This window comes from Pelecanus crispus, chromosome 2, assembly GCF_030463565.1.
Source record: "Pelecanus crispus isolate bPelCri1 chromosome 2, bPelCri1.pri, whole genome shotgun sequence".
Classification (NCBI taxonomy): Eukaryota; Metazoa; Chordata; class Aves; order Pelecaniformes; family Pelecanidae; genus Pelecanus; species Pelecanus crispus.
The window spans coordinates 89,732,175-89,748,807 of record NC_134644.1 but is presented as its reverse complement, the minus strand read 5'-3'; the positions used below and the strand labels follow the sequence as shown (position 1 = coordinate 89,748,807).

The 16,633-nt window shown below is 40.4% G+C and overlaps 1 protein-coding gene across 3 annotated transcripts in view; it reads right to left on the bottom strand.

Moving 5' to 3' along the window:
• CDH18 (cadherin 18) overlaps window positions 1-16,633 on the bottom strand; it is a 193,610-nt gene that overhangs the window by 32,049 nt on the left and 144,928 nt on the right. For all 3 annotated transcript variants that reach the window (XM_075706161.1, XM_075706162.1, XM_075706163.1), the window contains one exon: window positions 2,693-2,829. In XM_075706161.1, the coding sequence (XP_075562276.1) occupies window positions 2,693-2,829 (137 nt within the window). The remainder of the gene's footprint in view (window positions 1-2,692; window positions 2,830-16,633) is intronic.

Sequence of the window (16,633 nt, the reverse complement as noted above, 5' to 3'; positions counted from 1 at the left end):
AGTGCATGTTAAAGAAAAAATGCATTGCCTCATCCGTTCTTATGGCGATGAAATTTGGTGCGCTTTAGGAAGTATCTGTGTAAACAGAAAAAAACACTGATCATTACATCAACATCACTCCCACAGAGGAAAGTGGTGGAACTTCCACTGATTTCAGAAGGGACATTTGATCAATGCAGAGTATATATCACATACCGAGACTAAAAGTGGAAGTAAATGTCTTATGAAAGGTTCAGAAACAACAAGGCTGAAGCATGAGGATATCATACATTTGAGGGTAGAAATACATTGATTCTATATTTCTTTTGCATAAAATAAGCACAGTTACAAATAGCTGGCCAAAGGGAGATCAGTAGAGACTCAGTTCTGTCAGTGAAGTGTAATGTAAAGTCAAGAGAGGAAAACACTGCAAGAAACTAACTATAACCATAACATTATTTCAGCAGAGCACCTCCTACTGTTGAAGCAGGACAATCTTTCTGGGTCTTGAAGATTCTGCTATGTTCCTGGTTAAGCAAATGGTGTCAGAAGCTACAAATGCCTTCTACCATGTCAGATGAACTTGAAGACTGCCACTCTCACAGCTGAAGTAACATTTTGTTCATAGCCTTCCACCTATTTTTCAGCTTTAGTCTTAGTTCTGCAATTCCTTGTGCATGGACTAGAAAGTGAATGCCATAAAAGGCTGTAGGTATGGGATAGATAGTACTTAACATACGAGTTTTGGCCTTGATGCGTATACACAACATATGCTCCTTCTTCCATCGTAGATCCAATCACTGATTTCACAATGGATTTGGAAGAGTACAGCAGTGTCGGAATTTTCAAATTACTGTAGGTAAGAAAATGGCCAAGGAAGTGGACACAAGGAAAGGTTGCCTGTCATTTAGGCTGCCTGTCAGTGTGCCTGCCATCCATCTCTTGTTCGCTGCTTCTCTTCCTTTTTTCATAACCGAATTGTTTTTCATACTGACATTATAGATTTACTTGTCTTTCAAACCCCAACTTTAACAGTAAGAAAGGCAATGCAAGGGAGAAAAAAATAAAAGATCTCTGCTTTCCTGTAACAAGTTGAACCTGGAATGGAAAATTCTAAGCAGGCTGTCTTAAAAAAAAAATGGCATTTCATCCTCATTATTCATTCTATTCTCTTTTAGTTATAAATATAACCCTTCTCCATTCTCCATATCACTCTCTCAGCATGGTACGTGTACTACCACTCATTTGACTATGTGAAATAAATAATGTGTAGAAAGCTACATTTAAGTTTAATGCTACTGAGATTTATTTCTGCAAAATAATTACATCTGGATGGCTTCCCAAAAAGACTAGTGACTACTTCTTTTTTCAGTAGGTCCCAATGTGGCTTTTAAATCTTAATTCAAATTAACACTTACTATGCACCTGCTTATGATTAGGCTTAAACTATATTTTATTTCATGCTGCACTCAAATAACACATTATATATGAAGACACTGTCAAGCATGCTGAAGTGTCAGTGGTTACCTTTTTTAAAGGGATAACCATAAAACTCTAGATTCTACTATTTACAATAGAAATTTACTTAGTTCAAAATGTCAATTTAGTTGCAAAAGCAGGTACAGTAATAAGAAACAATTTGTTGTTCTTATAAAATATGTATGTGCTGTTAATTTTGTAGCATGTGCTAGTGATGTAGCAGCAGAACAGAATCCATTTTAACCCAGAGATGAAACACCTGAAAGCAGAGGGGGCTCAATAATGTCAGTGGCACCTGTTACAGATAAAACCTGTACTGTGTCATCTGGCAATGACAGAATACACCAAAAAAAAGGAAAAAAAGAAAAGGAAAGGAATATACATAAAATTAGTTCACAGTTTTGATCAAAATCACTGCCACTGAAAGACGGTATCACAAAGAGTACTTAGCAGGACTAATCTATTGATCCAGGTTGGGATTTTTTTTTTTCATTTGCTTTGTTCATTTTTTTAACTTTAAAACTTTGACTGTGCCAAAATAAATACCCTGTAATAAAAAGGTTAACTGAAATGTTCTTTAAACTGTCCTTGCCTCATGTAAAAATATTTATCTGGGACTACTCAGTCAGACATTCTTGACTATTGCAAGGCTTATCTGAAGCAATGGAAATGCATCAGACTTTGAGGCCTTTCAAATGCACAGGCAAGTGTTTATTGTATCTTTATTTGGCAATTTGCCTATTAAAAGGCCAGAGGTATACCCTGATAATCAGCAACTACTAGGCACCTGTCAGATATAAATATTGGCGTATTTAACATGCAATTTGCTAAAATAGGTTAATAGCCGATACAGGAAGAAAGGATGAATTTCTCAGTATATAGTGTTATCTTCTAAGATATATGAAATACGAAACACAAACAGGACAAGCTGTTGATTTTAGGACACTGAATGGTTGGAACTGTTCCCGGGTAAACTGGCAGCCTTCTATCACATACAGAAAAACATGGTAAGTTTACATAGGTGGAATCACATAGGCATATAGGGTTTTGTTTATTTGTTCTGTGGAATTATGGAATTTACACACAGAGAAAATTCTCTTTTACCCAAACTGGCTAAAAAACCCATGATGTCAAAAAGAACACAACATGTCAAGATAGTGTTTCTTAAAATCTGAAAATTATTTTTCTCCTTTCTAATTTTTTTTTAATACTATGTGCCATATATATTATTTACCTATCTCAGAAGCAGCCACTGTGATGTTGTACCAAGGTGTCTCCTCTCTGTCAAAGATCTTGGCAGTCTTAATGGTCCCAGTACTAGCATCGATGGTGAAATACTTATCTTCTTCTGTGTTATGATCAATGAAATATCTATGAAGAAACAAAACAATAAATACATACTCATTGTAGTGTGTATCATCCAAAATAACAGAAAGCTACATAAGAATATTACTTTCAAGCTTTTAAAATCATAGAAATTTTTAAAAACACCCTAAAAAAATTCCGTATTACGGAGACACCCAAAGTAACACCATATTTCATTTCTTTCGTAACGTTATGTTTCTTTTGATAGATAACAAGGTTTCCACTGTAAGTCACAAAGATATAAATTTCTAAGAGGCGATATTTTACACAGCAGTATACAATCTTGTCAAAGGTAAGATACATATATATTTTGACTAAAAAATCGTAAAATTGAAAGGTAGAAAACAGAAAGATATTAAGATATTATTCTTCTGCTTATTTGCTTGTCACTGCAAACCAGCGTGCTCAGTCGCAGTACCTGTTTTGTAGCATGTCTCTCTGACATGAAGTTGATGACATGATGACATACGCTGTTTTGAACATAACCATTACAGAGACAGCAGAAACGGCTGATTCCCAGAGCTGCAACTGACACTAGCCTAGAAGCAGAACTAAACAGCCCTGTCTAACTCCCTTGGCTTCTGGGCACTTCGCCTAGCAGAGAAAGTAAGAGCCTTGAAGTGGGTAATGGAAGCAAAGGGCGGGAACACAAAAGAAGAGATTGACAAGACATTTTTTGTCAAATCCAGAATAATTTACAACAGCTTTTAACAAATGAAACAATTACAGGCCCCTACCAAGTCAGACTGGATGAAAAAAGTAAGGAAAAAGATTCTAAGTCTTTTATATACCATAATTGTTTTTCCTCATAATTTGTAAGCCCTGCTTTCATTCTATGAAGTTTTTAATATATGGAAGCTATATATAGGTCAAAATGGTTTATCTGTCCCATCCAATTGCTCTTATCTCTACATCACCAAAAGTGTAATTGCCAGCTAATAAAAAGAGTGGTGCATATAAAGGCTGTGAAGCTCAAAAAATTAAAAGTAACTTCAGTTTATTTCTCTCACAATGTACTTGTTTAGACTGTGGAAAGTAAAAACAAAGAAGCAAACAAACATTTCATTGAATGATATATTAAAGAAAGATACGACATGTGAAAAAGCAAAGGAAATAAAGCACTAGAGGAGAAGGCAGCAATCTGAGCGAGTCACCTTAGCTGGTCAAAGGATAGGACACTCAGTGGAAAGGCCAGCTAGGACTTGATGACTTCGGTTGTATCTTCCTTGTTGGAGAGAACCTTAACCCACCTCTCCCACCTGCAAGAAGTGTTTTACATCTGCCTTACAACACGCTATTTAGGCTTGTGGCATTCAAGATTTTCTTTTCATGCTTCCAGTATTTTCAGCAATTAAAGAACTGTAGGTCAGGCACCGGAAATCAAAGCAGACAACACTAGGCTAGACAATCTTTCCTTCTTGTCTGCTCTCCTTCTTTCCTTTTGACATTGTGAAGAGTGAAACAGCTCCCTTATGATTGTGGGAGCTGTTGGAGAGACAGCAGACCTCAGTTTCCACCCATGTCATGTTTCTCTGGAATAAGGATTTAACTTGCTGTGTCCCAACTGAGCTACAGTTAGAACCTATGTGCGGTTCATTAACTACCGACATCTGAGAATACCTAATTCTAAAATACTCCAGAAGTGCTCAATACAGACAGTTTGGATTTACAAGACGGCAGCTGAAGTTGCTTCAAACAGGTAATGGACTCCAACTGTCTCCATACTGAAAGCAGACTGGCAAGATCTTGATTACGTAGGGGATGGGGAAACCATTTTTAAGCATTTACATCAGGAAGTATTTTTTTCAGAGGATATTATTTAATCTGTGTGTCCCAAATTCAATGAAAAAATAAAAACAAGTGATGTTGCCACAAAAAGAACAAAAAAAAAAATTGCTGAATTTCTAATTGCTGAATCTCTAATTGCTGAATCACAGTGGGCATTGTAGACACACTTCTGAAAGTTGGTAAGCTTCTCAGTTCTCAGTAAACTCAGATTAGTTAAAAGCAAACCCTTGACCAACATTCATCAGTCACTGATCATGACACACTGAATGTTACAGCCATCCAAGAAAATTTCTGTTGCTTTCAAGGATTATTGGAATCCTCTGAGGCCCCATTACAAAACAAACAAAAAAGGACCACACAACTATCCTGTTGGCATTATTTTATGTGGCAGTATTGGTCCAGGCTACTCACACCTCTTTCTTTAGGAATCAGGATTTGATTTTCAATTTCAGAACAACTGATTTTTCCAGTGTCTCTGCAGGTCTCAGTCTTCCACAAAGCACAGATTTTCAGGTTCTCCACGTGCTTATTTGTCACGGAAATATTGTGAAAGATTGTACCAATATCAGTGGAGAAGTTCTATCTCCTATGTGCACAGCTAGCCTTACCTTTTACTAATTACAAAAACTTTGGAGACAGAGTGGTATCAACCTCTAAAAGTCCATAAAGCTGCCATGCCATGGAGTTGTATTGACATTTGAACTTTGTACAGAAGATTGTGGTGGGGTGACCCTGGCTGGATGCCAGGTGCCCACCAAAGCTGCTCTATCACTCCCCTTCTCAACTGGACAGGGGAGAGAAAATATAACAAAAAAGCTCATGGGTCAAGATAAGGACAGGGAGATCACTCACCAGTTACCATCACAGGCAGAACAGACTCAACTTGCGGAAAATCAGTTTAATTTATTACCAGTCAAAACTCCAGCACGGGTCCCTTCCATGGGGTGCAGTCCTTCAGGAGCAGACTGCTCCAGCGTGGGTCCCCCACAGGGTCACAAGCCCTGCCAGCAAACCTGCTCCAGCGTGGGCTCCTCTCTCTCCATGGGTCCACAGGTCCTGCCAGAAGTCTGCTCCAGTGTGGGCTTCCCACGGGGTCAAAGCCTCCTTTGGGCACATCCACCTGCTCTGGCGTGGGGTCCTCCCCAGGCTGCAGGTGTATATCTGCTCCACCATGGACCTCCATGGGCTGCAGGGGCACAGCCTGCCTCACCATGGGCTGCACCACGGGCTGCAGGGGAATCTCTGCTCCGGTGCCTGGAGCACCTCCTCCCCTCCTTCTTCACTGACCTGGGTGTCTAGAGTTGTTCCTCTCACATATTCTCACTCCTGTCTTTGGCTGCAGTTTGTGTCTGATTGGAGGGGTTTTTTCCTTTCTTAAATATGTTATCCCAGAGGCGCTACCACTGTTGCTAATGGGCTCAGCCTTGGCCAGTGGTGGGTCTGTCTTGGAGCCGGCTGGCATTGGCTCCATCAGACACGGGGGAAGCTTCTAGCAGCTTCTCACAGAAGCCACCCCTGTAGCCCCCCCGCTACCAAAACCTTGCCATGCAAACCCAATACAAGATACATGCCTCAGGTGGAAAAATTCCCTCATGCATTATACCTTATGCTTGGCTGTGTAGGAAACCAGAGCTATGACAAATATTTGGAACGTCTTGACTATACTACTGATAAGGCAGAAATAATGAAGATTTGGTTGTGTTGGGCAAGATGGGCAGTGCACATATACACAAACATCTTTTACATGATGAACTGGAATGCTTACAGAGGGAGCATAGGAAGCATAATTGTCCCTCAATTTTCTTGCAGACCTTAGCAGGACCCTTTACTGGTAGAGCTTACAATCAGGTATGCAATGAAAAAAATTTAATTCCTTCTCTCCTACTATAGCCTTGTTTTTCTTGACTGTAGGGTTCTCCTGATAATTACAAGAACTATTTGCTAAAAAAAAAAAAAAAGAAAAGCCGAAAAGCCTCACTGACCTGTTCTTACGGAATACGTAATGCAAATCCAAAACAATTTATAACACAAGAGTCTTGTCCCTGTATCGTGGTTTAACCCCAGCTAGCAACTAAGCCCCACATAGCTGCTCGCTCACTCCCCTCACAGTGGGATGGGGGAGAGAATTGGGTAAAAGTGGGTTGAGATAAAGACAGTTTAATAAGTAAAGCAAAAGCCGCACACATAAGCAAAGCAAAACAAGGAATTCATTCACTGCTTCCTGTTGGCAGGCACGTGTTCAGCCACCTCCAGGAAAGCAGGGCTCCATCACATGTAATGGTTACTTGGGGAGACAAACATCATTACTTGGAATGTCCCCTGCTTCAATTCTTCTTCCCCCAGCTTTATATGCTGAGCACGATGTCATATGGTATGGAATATCCCTTTGGTCAGTTGGGGTCAGCTGTCCCAGCTGTGTCCCCTCCCAGCTTCTTGTGCACCCCCAGCCTGCTCGCTGGTGGGGTGGGGTGAGGAGCGGAAAAGGCCTTGAATCTGTGTAAGCACTGCTCAGCAATAAAGAAAACATCCCTGTATTATCAACACTGTTTTGGTCACAAATCCAAAACAGCCCCACACTAGCTACTGTGAAGAAAATTAACTCTATCTCAGCCAAAACCAGCACACCCTGCAAACATTTATTACTGTGGACATTGTTTACTTATTATCAACATCAGGCACAGTGACTATTCTGTAAGAAAATATTGTGCTGACCCACAGAACCATAAAAATAGGGCTATTTAGTATTTGTTGACAGTAGCTTAAAAATAGAATTTCAAATTGGGCTTAAATGAGAAAGCTACTTAAAGCAGTAACAATACTCAGCTGCTTTATGTGTGTGTGATTTATAATGAATTATTACCTCACCCTCTGTAAGTAAAGTACAGAACCAAAACTGACAAATATCTGTCCCAAATATGAAGCTCGTGTAGAAAAACTGAAGTTTGATTCTGTTATGAATTATGACTACTTAACACTTCATTTTCATAGACATACAGTAAAATATTGTCTTATTTTTTAAATATGAAGAGCTTTTTCTAAATCAGTTACTTAAATGTATTCTATAGAAGCTCAAAGCTCTCCTTTTAAAGAACTCACTATTGGATGAATAATTTCAATTGTATTTTCTGTGTCATTAATCGAAATAAAGTGATCCTGAGGTAACTTATTGTACTAACACTTTTACTTCCAGTCATATTAGAATAATGAAAAATGTTTCTAATCCATGGTAGCACTTCCCCTTCATGTGCTAACTTTGCATATAGTTACAGACAAACATTTATGGCTTGACAGAATTTTTCTAGATGATAAAGAAATGAGTGGCCCTTTCTCATGCCTTCCCATTATTATAATGTTCAGTTCCCCTCCATTACTCCAGATTCTTCCTCAGAATTGCTTTGTGTATCATATCTAAAGCAGCCATTTGCACTGCTTTGTTTCCCAACCTTCACAAATGTCTCAGTAAAACAAGTTACAGAAGATATTCCCACACAGTAGAAGAAGTAGGAATGCTAGTCTAAAGCACTGCTGTCAAGCGCTCTTAAAATATTTCATACAAGAATTTCCCTTGGTTGAGCTGCTCATTTTTGTCACATGTACGAGGACATTTGGAACAAGTTTCATCATATTTACAAAGCAGTTAACATTTTAGGCCTTTATAAATATTAGCCACTGATTTATCTACATGTTGAGAATAGAGACCAGGTATATCCATAAATATACCATACTGCAGAGCCAGTGATGCTTTACTTAGGCTTCTGAATGTATTTCACCTAGTAAAAAAGTTACTTTCAGCTGTGGCAACAAAGTTAGTTATATCCTTCCTCTCCCACCCTTCCTTCCACCTCTACTGAGCTGCTTTTCAATGCTTTTTCTATAGCAAAATGCTATAGTGCAAGTTTTGAATTTCAAATAGTTACTTCAAAAGTGAATTTTCACCTCAATTCAGTTGACTGTTCTTACTTAGAATGCATTCATTTGAAAATGAATTTATAATATTCATTGCAGATATTTGTTTACAGACATTTACTCACGACAATGCTGTGTGAATTAGCATACTTTTAACCATTAAATCAGCACATCTGAGTTGCATGGCACATGTTAGTAAAGAGACTTAATAACAAGACATGCTTAGGTAAACAGCTCTCCATAAACTGTTTACATCCAAATCAGCAACAGAAACCAATCTTAAAGAAACTACTTAAAAAGGATCATGAATATAGAAAACCTATTAGTCACACTACCTGAAGAGAATCTGAAGGAAATTAATACCAAAACTTAATCCTGCTAGCACTGGGAAATGCAACATGTGCCACCTTTTTATTAGGTAGAGTCACTCAATAGAAGGGCATTCCCAGCTTCCATCCATGTCCTTATTCCTGCTTCTGACCAAAGCAAGCCGCTGGCTTCTGTGGCTTCATTCCTCACTTCCTGCTTTTTAGTGATGCAGTGGTTCAGTGGTGACAGATATTCCCACCATTTTTATTGAAAACTAAAAGCATGTGCATGAATTAGGAAATAACGAGAAACATAGATGTAAGATGGGCCTTAAGCAGAAGGGCACTCTAGACATATAAATCAGTTTGCAGTATTAAAGTAGTCAGGCTCTAATAATACTGAGAATGCTTAAAAATGGAGGAAGTTTTAAAAGGTGTTAAATACTGAGAATGCTTAAAAATGGAGAAAGTTTTAAAAGGTGTTAAAGATGTTTAGGACCATTACTGATTTCCAAACCTTTTAGGAGGGCTTCTGAAGCTAAAATCCATAAGCATTTTCAGAATCTCTCTCCCTAAATTATTCAGTCTTAAGATAATATTAACATCAGTTTGCCACTTGACAGACAAGTGGTATAGTCTGTTACTATTCCAGTATGCCTCTCTCCAGTTATTGTGTGTTAAGGAAGAGCCTTGAGTTTGAGTTTTTAAAAAGCTTTGAGTTTTTAATTTGTCTTTTTTTTTTTGTCTTTAATCAAGTCTTCAGCTTATCTTTTCATTATGCTATTTTTATTTATTACCCTATTTACCAACTGCAAACAAGAACTCTTACAAATTTCCACCCTGGCTACAAACCTGCTATTGCTGATGAACTTCCAAAGCCACATTTCAGCCAGATGTGGATTCACAGGTCACACTACTTCTTTGGGCTTTTTTATTGACACATAGGTAAATAGCCAGTTCTCTAATTCAAGTGAAACTGATTACAAAGCAGCACTTAAAAAAGGTCATGGGAAGAGGATAGATCCTCTGCCAAATCAATCACTCACATGATCTAAAGACTTCAATCAGAAATCAAACGCCATTATAAGGAAACCTGTTTATCTAAAAATTTAAGCAAAAAAACTTCTCTCAGAAAGAGATGATCAAAGTATAGAGGTTTGGGGTTTTTCTTCCTTTTAAAAAATACCTTAAGAAAAAAAAAATAAGCAACAACTGCACAGGGTGAGGGAGGGAGGTATACCAGGATGAGCAGTGAGAGAACTGATCAGCTGCAACTCTCTGGATTTGGCCAGCTAGAGAGCAACAAGAAATGGCCCATGGTGGGACATAACTCCGGTGCCTGCCTTTCATCTTCTCTCTGCCCTCTGACAGCAGTGCTCCTCATGAGCCTGGGAACCAGCAGCATCCCCTTGAAGCCAAATGAGACAGTTGGGAGACATTCTGTTGCCACGACTGTCTTGCGCTACGCTGCCTCCCTTCCAGGGCCAATCTATTTCCCATAGTTCAAACAAACTTCTCCAGGAGAGAAAAGCAATTGTGAAGTGTGAGTCAGAAGTCGGCTGCCAAAACAGCAGGTAACCAATTTTCTCCCTGCAGCATGTCTGGTAGATTAAGGAGCCATTAGATGTTCCAGAGCACCTCAGCAGAAGACTACTACTGAGAACTACAGCCTTCAACTGTGCTTTCCAGTTGTGAAAATGAAATACATTTGAAGACAGCTTGGAGAAGGTAATCTCGCTGTTTATCATTCCTTTGGGTTTTTTTCAGACAGGCATAGTATAACTTTGAGGAAAATACTGTTCCTCTCAGAGCGCTTGCAGAACTCTGTTTGACATGCTGTTCCCACTGAGTTAGTTCTGGCGCTGGCTGCCAGCTGACATCCATCAGCTGATCAGCAGTATCTTCTTGTCTCCCGTACGGGACTCCTGGCTCGCCTCTCATACCAAAATCTCAGCTCAGCAGAAGTTGCAGCCTTCCCTCTCCTTGTCCTGGAGATGTGGGATTGCAGATCCCGGAAGGCACGGGGGACTTACAAGCAGTGAACCGCTAACTCCCAGCAAAGCCTCTGCGAGGCAGCCACTACTGGTTTGCGTTTCACGCAGAAGTTGTCCTCCTGCTCCTGCTCTCATTCTCATCCCCTATGCATTGCTGGCATACTGCTCACACTGGACACTGGAGAATGGGAATGCTGTCCATTTGAAGGAAATAAGCCACTTCCGTACACCCATCTTTTCCAGCTGACAATTTCTGTCTGCACGCGTCAACCACTGAACACCTTTTCTAGCTATTTCTGCCAGTAAATGTAGGCTAAGAAAAGCCCACACCCTTAGAGGCATAATACAGAAGTCAAAGCAAGATAAAGGTTTGTCTTCTTCTGACTTTATGAATCTCTTTAGAGGATTACAACTGTCCAAATGCATTTCAAATAGATGTGTTGATGACAAAACTGTTATATCGAAGTTGCTTTTTATGCAGAGAGATTAACATTCTGATTCCAATGCTGCTAAGAAATAAAGTGCAGTCAGTGTTATATGAGAATCACTTTTTGTTCCTAAAAGTTTTACCAGCTAAATAATGGTATTCTACTTACACGTTATCTTTTTTTTTTTCTCGTCAAACCAAAGACTAAACCAAATAAAACCAAGATTGATAGATTTATTTATCCATTTATTGGAGTTGAATGGCCCTATCAAAAGACTACACCACAGAGATGTTCAGATATGAAGGCTGACTCCTAAAATCATAAAAGAATTTTAAATACTGGAGGCATTCTGAAGTCAGTGGAAATTACAGAAACATAAAGATGATGTCCTGGCATGAAAAATCAGGCTCTCAGAGTCACCATATAAAGATGATCTGTCAGTTTTTTCTCTCACAGCTCTAAGTGAGGGATGGAGGTGGTTCTAGTTGCTGTGAGATTTTGACCAACATTCAGAGCTGGATGCTTCCTAGTCAGAACAGCTGTCAGAACAGCTTACCAGTTCCTGTACAGAGAGACGGACATTTTTGTTAGTGGGAGGTCTGGGACACATAGCTTGACAAGAATAAAAAATAATCTGAGGCCTCAAGGGAAAAATCAGCAACAGATCTCCCACCTCAACACTATAAAGAAATGTCTTAAAACGGCTCCTCCCTGTGAAGAAACACAGAGAATCAGAGAAGAAACTGGAGAAAAATACCTCTCTGTCTCCAGCCGTTCAAAATAGGGTGTTCTTTTTCTGTTTTGATTTACTGACAATCTTGGAGAAGAATAATACTGGAGGAATACAGAGAGCAAACGAATGAAGGAGGTGAGACGGAGGAGGAGGACACAGCTCCTCTCTGCTAACCAACTGTGAGCCATTCACATACCCTGGGAAGATATTAGTGTGTCTCTGTAGGTGTTGATCACAGGGTTATGACAGTGGCATGCTTTGAGGGTCTGAGCGGAGTGGAGGACAGATGTCTGCCTTTGCCTCCACAAGCGCAGGGTTGGCAGGATCTGGGGGGGGACGTTCCCCCATCAGGCACAGGAGGGAGGGACAGTCACTCTACACCACGCACTGATCTCAGCAGGCTGCCCTAACTACAGCTAACAAAGCATCCTGTGTACAGAATAGCAGAAAGCAAACTGACCTTATTCCACTTACATGACATTCAAAGAGCAAGTAGGACAAACGAATACAACTAGATGAAGAGGCTTTTATATTTTCCAGCAGGAGATCAATCTTATCCCTTCTCCCTACTGACAGAAGGTGGGAGCGGCATAGAAACTGATACTGATCTCAGAGGACACAGAAAGAAAGAAAAAAAGAAATTAAAAATACAATTTTCATTTTCACCCCCAATCTTGATCCCCTTGCACAGCTCTCTCCTGCACCTCCCTTGTCTTAATATACTGATACTGTATGACCAAAATTTTAGTGAATGAGTTTGAATCAAAAATTCAGGTTTTATTCTACCTCTAGTAAATACAAACTTTACATCACAAAAATAGTCTATAACCAGAATCCTCTGCAACACTTTATGTCTTTAAGGTTCTCAGAAATAATAATAGGAGTACATGAAACTCCATGGGTATGTTCTTTCATCTGTATATGAGCATTCCTCTTAAAATACCATATACTGAAAATTAACATGACTTTCTAAAAGCTGATGCCAGAAAGTATTGAATTTATGTCTATCTTTTACTAGCAATGCAGCAAAAGTTAAAATAAATGTCTCTGCCTGATGCAGAAATTGAAGAACAATTTCCTACACCACATCGTTATAATCCTATGTACTTGTCATTCATTAATTTTTCAGTATTCTATCTGAAAGAAAGGAAGAGAAGGCTGTCAATTTAAATCAAAGGAGGGTAAGGCAACTTTGAATTCATTATAGTTTCTAGATACCAGGTATGGTGTTGGAAAGCACATTTTTGTACTCATCAGTATGTACATGTATCATAACCATTATGATATATCATCCATTACAAGGCAATACCATAAGACCATTAGAAAAGTGCGAAGCCAGAATCAGGGCTGAGACTGTACTTGTAGTCTTTACTAACTTAGCACAAAATGAACAGTCTGATAAAAAAGAAAAAGGAAAAAAGGAAAAAGAAAAAAGAAAAAAAGAAAAAGCTTTTTCTGACTTTCCTTGGTTATTTTTGTGTGCACCTTTATGTTTCATATTTATTTCTTCTGTGTTTCACTGCTTTTTTATCAGTACTGTCAAAAGCACAGTGAAGAAGGAAGTTCATTTTCTAGCGACATCAGGAAGGCACTAAGACTACTTCAGTTTCCTACAGCTAATCAATTTCATTCCTAGCAAATAAAATTTGTTATCGTGATGTAGATTACAGACTGGTTAGGGTCCAACACAAAAATTATCTGAATTCCAATGTATTAATATAACAAAACCTAATCAACCTTCCAAGGATCCAACAAAATACAAGGTTATTTTTAACCTAGCCATGATGGACATCATTCTGAAAAGGGAAGGTACTTACATATGTAAGGACCTTCCTTCTGGTATGTTGACCAGAAAAGGAAGGTTAAAGAAAGCGTACCTCCCTGATGAACAAGAATGGTGACCTAGTATCAACAGACGAGAAGGCTGAGGTACTCAACAACTTCTTTGTCTCAGTCTTCACCGGCAACCTCTTTCCTCACCCCTCCTGAGTCGATGGACCAACAGACAGGGACCAGAGGGGTAAAGCCCCTCCCACTGTAAGGGAAGATCAGGTTCGAGACCACCTGGGGAACCTGAATGTACGTAAGTCTACTGGACCTGATGAGATGCATCCCAGAGTGTTGAGGGAATTAGCTGATGTAGTTGCCAAGCCACTCTCCGTAATATTTGAAAAGTCATGGCAGTCAGGTGAAGTCCCCGGTGACTGGAAGAAGGGAAACATTGTGCCCATTTTAAAAAGGGAAGAAAGGAGGACCCTGGGAACTACCAACCTGTCAGCCTCACTTCTGGGCCTGGGAAGGTCATGGAACAGATCCTCCTAGAAGATATGCTCAAGCACATGGAAGACAGAGGGGTGATTTGAGACAGCCAGCATGGCTTCACCAAGGGCAAGTCCTGCCTGACCAACCTCGTGGCTTTCTATGAAGGAGTGACTGCATCAGTGGACAAGGGAAAAGGAATGGATGTTATCTATCTGGACTTCTGTACAGCCTTCAACACGGTCCCCCACAACATCCTTCTCTCTAAATTGGGGAGTTATGGATTTGATGGGTGGACTCTTTGGTGGATAAAGAACTGATTGTATGGTTGCATCCAGAGGGTAGTGGTCAACAGCTCGATGTCCACATGGAGACTGGTGACAAGTGGGGTCCCTCAGGGACACTGGGACCAGTGCTGTTTAATATCTTCATCAATGACATAGTGGGATTGAGTGCACCCTCAGCAAGTTTGCAGATAGCACCAAGCTGAGTGGTGCAGTTGACACGCCAGAAGGACGAGATGTCATCCAAAAGGACCTGGACAAGCTGGAGAGGTTCAAGAAGGCCAAGTGCAAGGTCCTGCACCTGGGATGGGGCAACCCCCGATATCAATACAGGCTGGGGGATGAAGGGATTGAGAGCAGCCCTGCGGAGAAGGACTTGGGGGTACTGGTGGATGAAAAGCTGAACATGAGCCGGCAATGTGCGCTTGCAGCCCAGAAAGCCAACCGTATCCTGGGCTGCACCAAAAGAAGCGTGGCCAGCAGGTCGAGGGAGGTGATTCTGCCCCTCTACTCTGCTCTGGTGAGACCTCACCTGGAGTACTGCGTCCAGCTCTGGAACCCTCAGCACAAGAAGGACATGGAACTGTTGGAGCGGGTCCAGAGGAGGGCCACAAAAACGATGCGAGGGCTGGAACACCTCTCCTATGAGGCCAGGCTGAGAGAGTTGGGGTTGTTCAGCCTGGAGAAGAGAAGGCTGCAGGGAGACCTTACTGCTGCCTTTCAGTACTTAAAGGTGGCCTACAGGAAAGATGAGGACAATCATTTTAACAAGGCCTGTTGTGAAAGGACAAGGAATAATGCTTTTAAACTAAAGGAGGGTAGATTTAGACTGGATATAAGGAAGAAATTTTTTACAATGAGGGTGGTGAGGCACTGACAGGTTGCCCAGAGAGGTAGTGGAGGCCGCATCCCTGGCAACATTCAAGGTCAGGCTGGACGGGGCTGTGAGCAACCTGATGTAGTTAAAGCTGTCCCTGCTCACTGCAGGGGGGTTGGGCTAGATGACCTCTAAAGGTCCCTTCCAACCCAAAGCATTCTATGATTTTATATTTCTTATTGTTTGACACTAACATCACACACAGTGCTCATTAGTTCCCGTACTAAGTTCACCAGGAGTCTTCTGTTAAATAGCTGGGATGAGACCATTCCTGCCCAGAAATGCAAACAGCCTAAGTCAAACATAATAAGTGGGAGTAACAAATGACCAGAGGGTACAGAGGCCCTGTCATTAGTGCTCAGAACAGTGATTTGCCTCCTGTACCACTGCATGACAAAGATTGCACAGCAGCAGCAAAAGGAGTGAGCTGACGTTATGCTATATGCATGCTATATTTCTATAATAGCATGAGTTATTTCTCAAAAACTACTCTTAACAGGGTACAGGGTTAATACTTTCAGATCCTCATAGGACAGCATCAAACTGGGATCAAGTTAATATGAGGGAAGTTGCCTATGTCATGCAATTATTTTCACTATATATCAGAGTTCCAGAAAGTATCATGGTCTTAAAACTATGCCTTTGCTCTTTTCTGAATCGCTAAATCGGAGGAGACTTGGGAAACAGCAGCAACATTATTTTTCTGAAAAGCACTCCACTGAAAACAGACCAGATGCAGTCAGAAAGCTCCAAGGATCATGAGGAGTATGTGTGGTGCTTGATGGACTCGCCACCCAAGAATCACGTACAGGAAGATGGCAGGGTTTCAACAGGCACTACCACAGCCCTGAGGCAGTACTAGCAGCCTAGGGCTGCTCCCAACAGATGCAACTTGCCAATTGAAAGCTGTTTTCACCCTTAATCCCCACAGAAGTCTTCTGTGTATTCAAGAAGGGTTCAAGGAGAAAAAAGATCATTTCTAAGTAAGTATGGAAAGACTTGAAATGAATAACATACTAAAATAAAATTACAATTAGAGCATTTAATAGTCACGCTTTCTTTTGTATTGTATGCAAAAATTTCAAGACCCACTTGCACACCAGATATTATTAAAAGACATGACTTAGCCCTGATCTTTTCAAGCAACAAAAGATTTTGTTATGGAAGCAGACTACTTGACACAATGCAATGAAAGCGGTTTAGTTTCTCATAAATGTTCCAACAAGGCAGTAA